A 10,554-nucleotide genomic window follows, 5' to 3' on the forward strand; every position below is an offset into this window, starting at 1 on the left:
AGGCTGTGCTTCAATTTCACGGGATTTGTCTCCGCTTCAATCGCAGATGAATGGGGGAGCTCTGTGCTGCTGGAAGTGGGTTCAAATTTTGGGCGAATAGTTTCTTACAATGACTGCACTTTTCATTTCGCCCCCCGGAGACTGCACGGACACTGACGTGTAGAACATTCCTTCATTCGAAATTACTCACACGAAGTAAAGGAACGGATAGAATGGCTGTGGTGGGATTTTAACATCTAAGGATATGAAATGTTAATTTTATCCCTCTCTTCTGCAGTGGGGAGACAAATAGATTTTAAGTGTGTCTCCTCTCTTTTTCAGTGGGGGACCAGTGGATCAACTACATCTCTTTTGCGGGCCTGAGGACCCATACGGAACTGGAGGGCAGGCTGGTGACTGAGCTCATCTACGTGCACAGCAAGATGCTCATCGCTGACGACAACACTGTCATCATTGGTAAGGGCTGGGGTGCACTGTAGCGCCGGATGTAGAGGTTCAAGGGTTCTCTGCACTCGCTTTCAGTCTGTTTCTGGAGTCTCACAGCTTTCCATCTGCCAACTGCAGTTTTCCTGGCTGTGCTCAGTAGCGACACTGAGCAAAACCATTGGAGTCATTCTCGACCATATTTCCAAACCCTGGTCGCCGAACAAAGCCTTTCCTAAATAATCCTTTGCCAAAGATATTTAAAAACTAACGGCATGGAATGTGACGACAATTCTGCTGCCAAAAGTTATTCATTTACATGAATGCAACAGATTTCTACGAAGCAACAGTCAACTCAAAGTGCATTTCAGTAACATATGCAAAGAGGTACTGTTGATGCAGACAATGCAATTCTCAAAGTACAGTCAGTCTAATACCGCTGTTTAATCAGCATGAATTACACAAATAACGGTGTATAGACTAGGTGGAGATAGCCTTTTTCAAACAGATAACATACTGAAAGTTTACAGGAGATCAGGAGAGAAGTGAGTCCAAACCCTGGTCCAAAAGGTGGGACCCTTCTTCAAAGCTGAGGGAGATTCAGCAGTTCTGAAGGCCAAAGCGGAGCCAGAATTTAAAACCTTTGGGCTTTCAGTTTTCGGCCTCTTGTGTGTGGGGCTACCAAACGTCCAGACTTGGAGGAGTGTATCAGTCTGACTTGGGCCTAGTGAACAATCAGGTACTGTAAGTATCATGGAGCAGATCTGTTGATGGTCCTGGAGGCCTAGTCTTAAAATTGGTATGAGCAGTTACAGGAAGCCGATGGAGATAGACAAGGAGGGGAGACACATGCAAACACTTTGGTTGCTCGAACACTACTCATACAGCAGCATCGTGTACCATCTGATGGAGGGCATCGGAAGGCCAGACAGGAGGGAGTTGCGGTAGTACAGGTGGGATATCACTATGGCCTGGATCAGAAGCTACAAATAGTTTTTTGCTAGGTACAGGTGGGTCCTGCAGATGTTATGCAAGGCATACCTGCAAGACTGGGTTATGGCATCATTGCGTTAAGACGGACAAAAATGTGAGTTGATCGTTACTTCCAGGTTCCTACCTGAAGCTGGCGAACGAGCGAGTTGTCCAGTATGACAGAGTCACCGAGAGGTGGATTGACCGCATGGGAGGTGAAGGATCTCGGGTTTGGAAAGGTTGAATCGTAACTGCTGAGCAGATATCCAGGCAGAGATGTCCAAGAGGTTAGCAGTGATGCTTGAGGACGTAGCTGCTGAAGGAAAAGAGAAAAGAGTTGGGTATTGCTGGCATGGCACACGTAGGTGATTCTGTGAGGTGGTGACAGAGCCAAGGGATGCAATGTAAGTGAAGGAGGGTAAAGGGGCTGAGATGCAGAGGATGAGGCTTTCCTGGGACACCCAGCATAGATTTGGCAGGTGGATGGTGAGAACCTGACAGTGATGAAATTGACTTGTCGTGAGAGTATATGCGCCAAAATCATCAGCAGTCAGGAAGGAGGGCAGAGGAGGGAAGAAAAAGTTTAGAGTTTTTGTGGATTGTCGCTTGCAGACCGTAGATGTTCCTGGAAGAAAGTAGTTTTTGATGAAGAATCAGAAGAGCGAAGGGTGCAAGGAGATCCTATAAACTAAGTCTGTGAGAATTTTTAGTTTTCATTTTCAGCAGCACATTTCAGAAACACATTTCATATATTTTAACTACAGTACTTGGTTTATTTTGTATAAAACTCCTGTGATTTCTGTATTAAATCCAGGATTATTCATACTTGATTTCAAGCAGTAAGACCACTGAACTGCTCCCCCTGTTGACAGTTTGCTGTACTTATTCAAATGGGGCAACTTTTTGCCATGAACCGATGTCTCTGGTGGGTGGTACTATGGCGTACTTTGGCGCAGTGGGTAACGCTGCAGCCTCACAGCACCTGGGCTGTTTGGACACAGGTTCCAGTTTGGATCAGTCTGTGTGGAGCTTGCATCTTCTCCTTGCGTTTGCATGGGTTTCCTTCCACAGTCTAAAGACATGCTATTCAGGTAGACTGATGATGCTGAAGTACGTGCAGCGTGCGTGGGTGAGTGACCATGTGCGTGCGTACCTGCCCTGCGCGCTGGCATCCCGTTGTGTGCTCCGCTTCAGCTGTCAGGCACAAGACGGCAAGTTCCAGAGGTCCAGATTGAGCAGACCACTGGTGCAGTGCTGTTCATGGGTGCTTTCCATGCCTCTCTGGCGCGCTGTGGCCGTCAGCAGTGTCTCTGTCTCACTGACACTTTTGCGGAACCATCGCCGATATGAGTGTTTCCAGCTCAATGGCAGATTTAAGTGACAGATATGAACAGAAGCACGTCAGCATCTTTTCGTGTAGGCGCTAGACACGTCGCTCATAAAATGTGAACATAAACTGGGATGTCATCTCTCATCCGACTGCATGGTTCTAATGAAGGCACAACAAAGAAATGACAGCGATTTCAGCGAAGGTAGGAATCAGATCCGCCCTGACTTCTTAGGTGCCTGCCGGATCTCCGCTTCATTGAATTAGCCTGTTTTCAGATTGAATCAGCGCTGGAGATAATGAATGGAGGAAGGCGTAGTGGTTTTCAGCGTCTTATCTTGGGCAATTCATTCTCCAGCAATCTCTTTACTCAAGTAGGTCCCCATTGCATGGAGGCAGGCGATGGCTGGCTCTGTCATCACCTTGCCTGCGGCCTGTTCTACTGGCCTTGGTGCTGAGCCAGTTGGAATGCATCATATGAGAGGCAGGAGAAGCTCCCCACCCTCTGCTCCCCCTGTTCTCCCTGTAGTTTATCTCCACACTCTTTCACGTTTTAGGCTCCGCCAACATCAACGACCGAAGCATGCTGGGAAAGCGGGACAGCGAGGTGGCAGTCATTGTGGAGGACAAGGAGACGGTTGCCTCGGTGATGGATGGCCAGGAGTACCAGGCAGGGAAGTTTGGCCTGCAGTTGCGGCTCGAGTGTTTCCGGTGAGTTCGGTACGGGGGAGCGGTGAGTTACCGAGACCCCCGGCACGTCCAGGCGCGTCACTTCTGGGTTTCTTTCGATCGCAGGACAATCCTCGGCGCCTTCACGGACCCCACCATTGATGTGACGGATCCTATCAGTGACCATTTTTACAAGGAGGTGTGGATGGTCATTTCTGCAAGGAACGCCACCATTTATGAAAAGGTATACTTTTCAATGCCTTCCAGTACGGTCACATGCAGGATGAACTCATTCTTTCGTCCCGAGGTTGAAAATAATATGCACTTCGTCCACATGTCACCTGACCTCGGGTGAGCAGGTATATTTTCCAGAATTTTCAAAAAAAGATTTAAACAATGGAAAAAATTGGGAAAGTGAGACACAAAAACCGTTTAAGAAAATCACATTTCAATATTATATGTTCAATATCAATAAGTGATTTGCTTCCGTAAAACTTCTAATAATAACACAAATATTTCATAATAAATTCGGATTTAAGAAGGAAGCATCATAAATGCTGTACTAACTTCCAACACGCCATGTGTGTTTTATTGTCTTTTGTTGTTTTAATGCTGTGTTTTGTCTAAAAAAAAATAGTGTAACACAGTTGCTACTTTGTTAGATGACAAAAAAAACACATGTAAATGTTACACGTGGCATTATTCCAGTTGTAGGAGGGTAAATTGTATCATTTTCATCCCTGAGAAATGAGTTACAGTGCACTGTGATGTTAAATGCTGGAACTTCAAAGAAATGGATTACTCTAGAATCTCATGCCAAACTCTTTATTTGAATAATTATCAATTATTAAAGCTCATACAAAATGTACTGTATGTGGCATAAAGAAACACCCTGAAAGATTATGTTCAACATTATATGCTCTTTATAACGTAGGAAAAAAATCACAAGTGATAACATGTAAAATGATATAAAAACATAAAACTTCTTTCCCTTCACTTTTGATAACCTTTGGTTTTTTTGCTTTTTTTTTTTTTTTATTCTTCAGTGCATGAAGTCTTACTGTGTTTTGTTAGCTGAATACAAAGAGTTGCTTTGCTTTGCTGCTGATGTTGTGTAAGTTGCTCCCTGCAAAGCCTTATCGCTCCCTCTACCTGGCCAGGTGTTTCGCTGCTTGCCGTCCAGTGACGTGCGCAACAGAGCGGAGATGGAGAGCTTCCTGTCCAAATCCGGCCTGGACAAAGCGGACCCGGCTCGGGCCCGCGAGGAGCTGAAGAAGATCCGTGGCTTTCTCATCCAGTTTCCCCTTTACTTCCTGAGTGAGCAGAACCTCATGCCCCCTGTTGGATCTAAGGAAGCCATGGTTCCCACAGAGGTCTGGACCTGAGGTCCGGAAAGATTCGGAACCACAGTCGGTACCGGGGTTCTCCCGCTGCGCTATGCAAGACGAGCACCAGACATTATTGAGCCACTGAGCTGAAGTCCAGAACATGATGGTGACTTCAAGACAAGCGCAGAAGCAGCAGTTAAATTGTTCTCTATAAGCCAGGACTTCAAAATAATCAAGCCTGGGAATGATATTTTTCTACATCTCTTCAACTTTACACTCAAAGGAATTTTTTTATTTTTTTTTTAGCAGTTGCTGGTAACAGTTGTACAGAGGTAAATTCACATCCCAGGTGTTGTTATGTGCTTAAGTAAATAGCAGAGCAAAAAAAATATTTCCCCATAATATTCCCTTTAAAAAAATGACATGGCTCTTTCAAAGTCTTGTGTATGACGTGGAAAGGATCATAGATGTTGCCCCGAACTCTCCGAAGAGCCCGATCGTACAGACGATCGAAAGCCGCGCTCTAGATATTACACACCTAGCGGGTAGGATGCGTCAAAGGAAGAGCGAGTCGCACCGCTCTGCCTCAGCGTTCCCCTTAGGGGCAAGAGAATATAAAGCTGGGGAAAAGCACGTCGGCTCTCCTGCTCTCCGCTCACGTCTACACAGCTGAAGCGCTGCTGTCTGGTGAAGAAAACTGACAGGCTGAGGCTGCTGGACTGAGGAATGCGGTGAAGAACGGATCCTCCGTCAGCGACGTCGCGGTACGCGTCCGTCGGATTTCTCCTGCGCCGCCTCTGCTGGACTGACAGGGGGCAGCCCCGTGCCACGTTTCGTCCTGCGGGACGGCGTCCGGGGCTCCTTCGTTCGAGCGGCCTCCTCCCGACCTCGGCCGATCGGCTCGCGCAGCTCTGCATTTTTGCACAAGCCACTCGAAGTGACACATGCGCATCCTTCTCTGTGCACCTTACGCTGAAAAGCTACAAATAGTACTTAAACGTGTACTACAATGTAATTTATATTAACATTAAAAGGATTTCTAATGCCATGGACTCAGCATTATTTCTCAACTGACTTTGTAGCTTGTTTACACATGGCACAGACGGCTATTCATTTTTCTGCCGCTGTTCTCCAAAGCAACCTAGAGCGTTACACCACTTACTATTTTTTATCTCTTTATACAGCTGGGTAATTTCTGCTAGAACAATTTTTAGGGTCAGCACCTTAATCGATCCTTCAATTCCAAAAGCAGCAGCTCAACCCAATATTACACTCCCGACTCACCCCCTCTGTATCGGAGGGTATTACAGCAGGAGGTGGGATGTGTGGACTCGTGAAAGAATTTCGGGGAGTTTGGGCCTGTCTGTAAAAAGCACTGTTCAAGTATTAACAGTGAAAGAAAAAGAGACTTTGATTCGTGATAAAAGAAGCGTCACTGTATTTCACCACGCTTAGGGTTAGGGCTTCTCTGCTGTGCTTGGGATTCACAAGCAGTAAAATCCTACTGATGGGGTTTCTGTGCTCCATCTCAGCTCGCACCCCATAATGCAGAATGTCACCTAATGCATCAATTTGTAAAGATACTTAGTGCGCTTTGCAATCTTTGCTTATTTTATTTAGAGGATGGTTTGTGTTGGTCTTTCACGCAAGCCTGTTTATTGGCTCGGTTTGCACGCCAGTAAATACAGTACAGCACTATTGAACAACAGCTTAGTCCGGGGCTTTTGCCAATATGGGAATTACTAGATGCTCTGTGACAAAAGCATCTCAATCGGAGATTATTGTTTCATTGTTTTCTGCATGGGGGGGCGTGGTGGCGCGGCGGGTTCTGCTGGTGCCCGCTGTGTAGCGGGTCTGACTATCGAATCCTGCTTGGGGTGCCTTGCGACGGACTGGCGTCCCGTCCTGCGTGTGTCCCCTCCCCCTTCGGCCCTGGGCCCCATCTTGGCGGGTAAAGCTATGACTCGCCATGACTCTGCATGGGAGAAATTGTTGTTGATGATGGATGGATGGATGTTTTTTGCACCTTTTAAAAGTCTGTGAAAAGCAAGAAGAGTAAAACAGATTGTTTTCCACTCGCACATCTGCAGCGTACAGAAACTTTTTATAATTTTCAAGTTTAAGCCGTGATGCAAAATGCTGCTTTCATTTCAATTCTGAGAAGTGACTGTGCCTTTGGTACATTAAGTTATATAAATGCTTTAAAAAATGAAACCAAGTGAGAATCGAGCGTGGATCAATGCTCGGGATCAGATTTCTGAGGCTGCATTTTTTTCTTTTTAAATTCAATTAAAACAAAAAATAGACGTTTAGATGTTTCTGGCATGGCCTTCACTACACAGTCACTTGAAATTTTTCAAAGTCTATGAGCTATTATTCCACTTTTCATGGGTGGTATTTTGATATTTATTGGCAGTGGATGATATTTTAAAAATTTGAAAGCACATTGGAGTAGGTGAGCTGCTGAGGATAGAGGTCACCAAAAGGCACTGTGAGGAATGCCAGTGCTTGGGAGTGCGGCACTTGGCCTCACCTCTAGGCCTAAGCCAGCTCTTGGGCAGCGGAAGTCATCTGCATGCACCCGGGTCAACATCACTGCTCTCGGGAACATGAAACGTCTGTGTTACGAAGCAATTTAAATGCAAATCAGCCTTTCGTGTCTCTCCCAAAAAAGACGTTTGATAGCAGAAAGAAGTCATTAATGGTGTCCTTTTGAGAAAATCGTCCACGGGAACGTGGAATTGAGGCGACGGGCTGCTTTGACGCACCGCAGATCATCTGTGAACCTTTAGCTCTTCCGTAGCTTTGATGGACCGAATTACGTGCATGTCAGGGCAACGCAAATGTCTAATGCGAGTGCAAAATGTCACGCAGCCTGGACGGCCTTGGACTCGGCGGCATCTCAAAGCAAAATTTCCTTCGTAAACATCACAAATCAAGTTCAGTAGGATCTGGTTCGTCGGTGGGATCCCCAAGATCTCTTGCCCTCAAATTTAGTGAAACGTATGTGGGATCTCTGCTGCACGTTTGTGCTGTCGCAGTCTAACACGCTTCAGCGTGTCTCGCTCATCCGCTTCTGGTCATCTGAACAGGTACGAGCCACGGGGAAGCGAAAGGCTGGTGCTTCCACTCGAACCTACTTTGGGGAGGGTATGTTATTGCCCCCTAGTAGCAGCCTTTGGTCTTTGATTGTGATCTGCTGGTTTGCACTGTCCTACTTCCTCCAGTCTAAACATAGACACTTTTTACATCACGTCAGCTCAAATTATTCATTATCCATATGTGCATCGTTTCTGCTGGATGGTGGCCAGCCTAGAAATATGGAGCACCTGTGTGCGTGTGTCTCACAGTGCCTGGATGGTGTCAGAAGACCTGGGTTTGATTCCCAGTTAGCCTGTGTGAAGTTTTCATTTATTTATTCAGTAGACGCTTTTTGTCCGAAGCGACTTCTGATGAACTCTATGTAGCGTTATGAGCCCACACACCTTATTCACCGTGGTGACTTACACTGCTAGATACACTACTTACAATGAGTCACTTATCCATATATCAGTGGGACACACACACTCTGTCACTCACACTATGGGGGAACAAACTGAGTAGAGATCGAACCCATGTCCTCTCGCACCACCCAGGCGCTGTGAGACAAAAGCACTACTCGCTGTTGCACCGTGCCACCCTATGTTCTCCTTCTGTCTCCATGGGTTTCTTCTGGGTGCTCCGGTTTCCTCTCACAGTCCAAGACATGATGTACAAGTTGACTGGTAACACTAAAGTCACCGGAAGTGACAGAAAAAAGTGTGTTCCACTGATGTATGGATGAGTGACCCAGCGTGAATGTATTTAGCAGTGTAAGTCACTTTGGGTGAATAAGGTGTGTGGGCTGATGATAGAGTTCACCGGAAGTCGCTTTGGAGAAAAGCGTCTGCTAAATGATGACGTAAACGTGTGTGTGTGTGTGTGTGTGTGTGAGGAGGAGCACAGTGGTATAAGGCAATACTGGAGAATGCTCTCCGTGTGTCGCCCTCAAACGACACATGTCCTCTACAACGCTTCATTCAGGCACTGGGTCTCAAAGCTGCGCCCGTTTAACTTGCTTGCTGTCCTTCTCTGTCCAGTCTGTGTTTTTTTTGCGTTTGTCTCTGCAATACACTGTGTGTGTGTGCACATACCACATGCATAGCACATATCGCAGAGAATCTATACAACGCTGGCATGTATACTGCGAAGGGGTGGTGGAATATTGAACAAATGTTCTTTAAAGGTCTGAAAGATCAATGCGAGGAGCAAAGGTCAGCATACGTGTACTGGCCTTTCAGTGGCGGTTTTGGATTTCTGAGAAGCGCGAGGCCTTCCGAATCTCCCGGGCATGAATAAGAGCAAAGGCTGGTACCACTAGCACCTCTGTTGCGGCTAATCGGGCTGTCGATGAACACATTAAAGGAACTGCCTGCCTACAGACACCATGGCAACCAGTATGTCAGTTGTCAGTTTATAAGCATCTGACTATTGGTTTAAACTGGCTTTGTCATTTTGGAATAGGTTTCAATTCTTGGATGGTTTCCTGGTTAAAAGGGCTAATCAGCATGATAATTCCTTAAAAAATAAACACCATTTAGACTTTCCAGCCGAGGGTGTTGCTCCTCAAAGAAAGAAGAGGAAGCACGTCAGTTTCATCCAAAGATTATTCATTTAGGCTCTTTTGGTATTCATTGGATTTTAGCAATGGAAACAAAAAGGGCTGTCACCTCTGACACAGTAACAAGGCAGTAAATTCAGAGTGACACCGCAGTTCGCTGGGACCTAGCTTTGCATGAAGACAGGAGATCCGTGGAGCACAGATTATCTGGAGACTCTTTTCACTCTGGTTTGTTTTTGCAGCAAAGGTTTCCCTTCTGGGTTTTTCTACCCATCCCGCATCACCCTCTTTCCTACCACCACTATTTTCCATAATTACAGTCCTGCAAGTTGACAGGTTCTTTGGGCATATTATGATTATGATACATGCAAAAGCTGCACAATTTAAGATGTTGTCATCTTTTAATGTAGATAGATAGATAGATAGATAGATAGATAGATAGATAGATGGAACTTCACTAAAGACAGAATGAGGCCACCGCAACAACCATATAACATATAACATGGTAGAGACGGTAGACACCGGAATCACACTGGAATCACACATACAAGTACACACGTGCACAAATAAAAACGTGTTGAAATAAACAGAAGCATCAGTTCAGCACCACTCGGTCATTAGGAGGTCAGTACCAGTGCGACAGCGACAACTCATTGTAGAGAATAATGGCTGTTAGCAGGAATGTTGCACTTTTTGGAGCAGCAGAACTGAACCAGTCTGTTCTTAAATGTGCTCCTCTGTTTAAGGTGAGGGCAGAGGTGTACAGCGGTATTCTGGGCCCCTTGGCAGAAAAATGTTCTGCCCCCCCTTCAATAAAATGATTTATTATTACTGAAATCTTTGTGGGCCTTCTTCAGGTGTCACCCCGTTCACCTGGGAGCAATGGCCCTGTGAGGGTGGCATGTGGGCTGTGAGTCTTTATCCTTGATGGAGAGGAGTGTGTCAGAGTCCTTCTCTGTGTCACTTCCCCTTGAGAGTCCAGCCTAGTTCTCAGCTGTGACCGCTTGCTTTCTGATTAAACTTTTTTGCCACACAGTTATTGATAGTGATTGACTGAGTGTGTCTGTCACTTGGAAATGTTCTAATGGTTATGGATTTCAAGTTTAAGTTGTTTTTATTGTCATTCCTCTATATAGTTTGTATAATGTAACAACCCGCGTTACTGGTGTTTTGAGCGGGAAGATTTGTTTATTATA

The 10,554-nt window shown here is 45.8% G+C and overlaps 1 protein-coding gene across 2 annotated transcripts in view; it reads left to right on the forward strand.

Moving 5' to 3' along the window:
- Positions 1-5,762, forward strand: part of LOC108935154 (phospholipase D1-like) — a 30,896-nt gene extending 25,134 nt beyond the window's left edge. For both annotated transcript variants that reach the window (XM_018753498.2, XM_018753497.2), the window contains 4 exons: positions 322-456; positions 3,280-3,433; positions 3,518-3,635; positions 4,552-5,762. In XM_018753498.2, coding sequence (XP_018609014.1) covers positions 322-456; positions 3,280-3,433; positions 3,518-3,635; positions 4,552-4,776 — 632 coding nt within the window. In that variant the 3' untranslated portion in view covers positions 4,777-5,762. The remainder of the gene's footprint in view (positions 1-321; positions 457-3,279; positions 3,434-3,517; positions 3,636-4,551) is intronic.
- Positions 5,763-10,554: the final 4,792 nt, after the last annotated feature.

The sequence above is a fragment of the Scleropages formosus genome, chromosome 3 (assembly GCF_900964775.1).
Source record: "Scleropages formosus chromosome 3, fSclFor1.1, whole genome shotgun sequence".
In the NCBI taxonomy this organism is placed as follows: Eukaryota; Metazoa; Chordata; class Actinopteri; order Osteoglossiformes; family Osteoglossidae; genus Scleropages; species Scleropages formosus.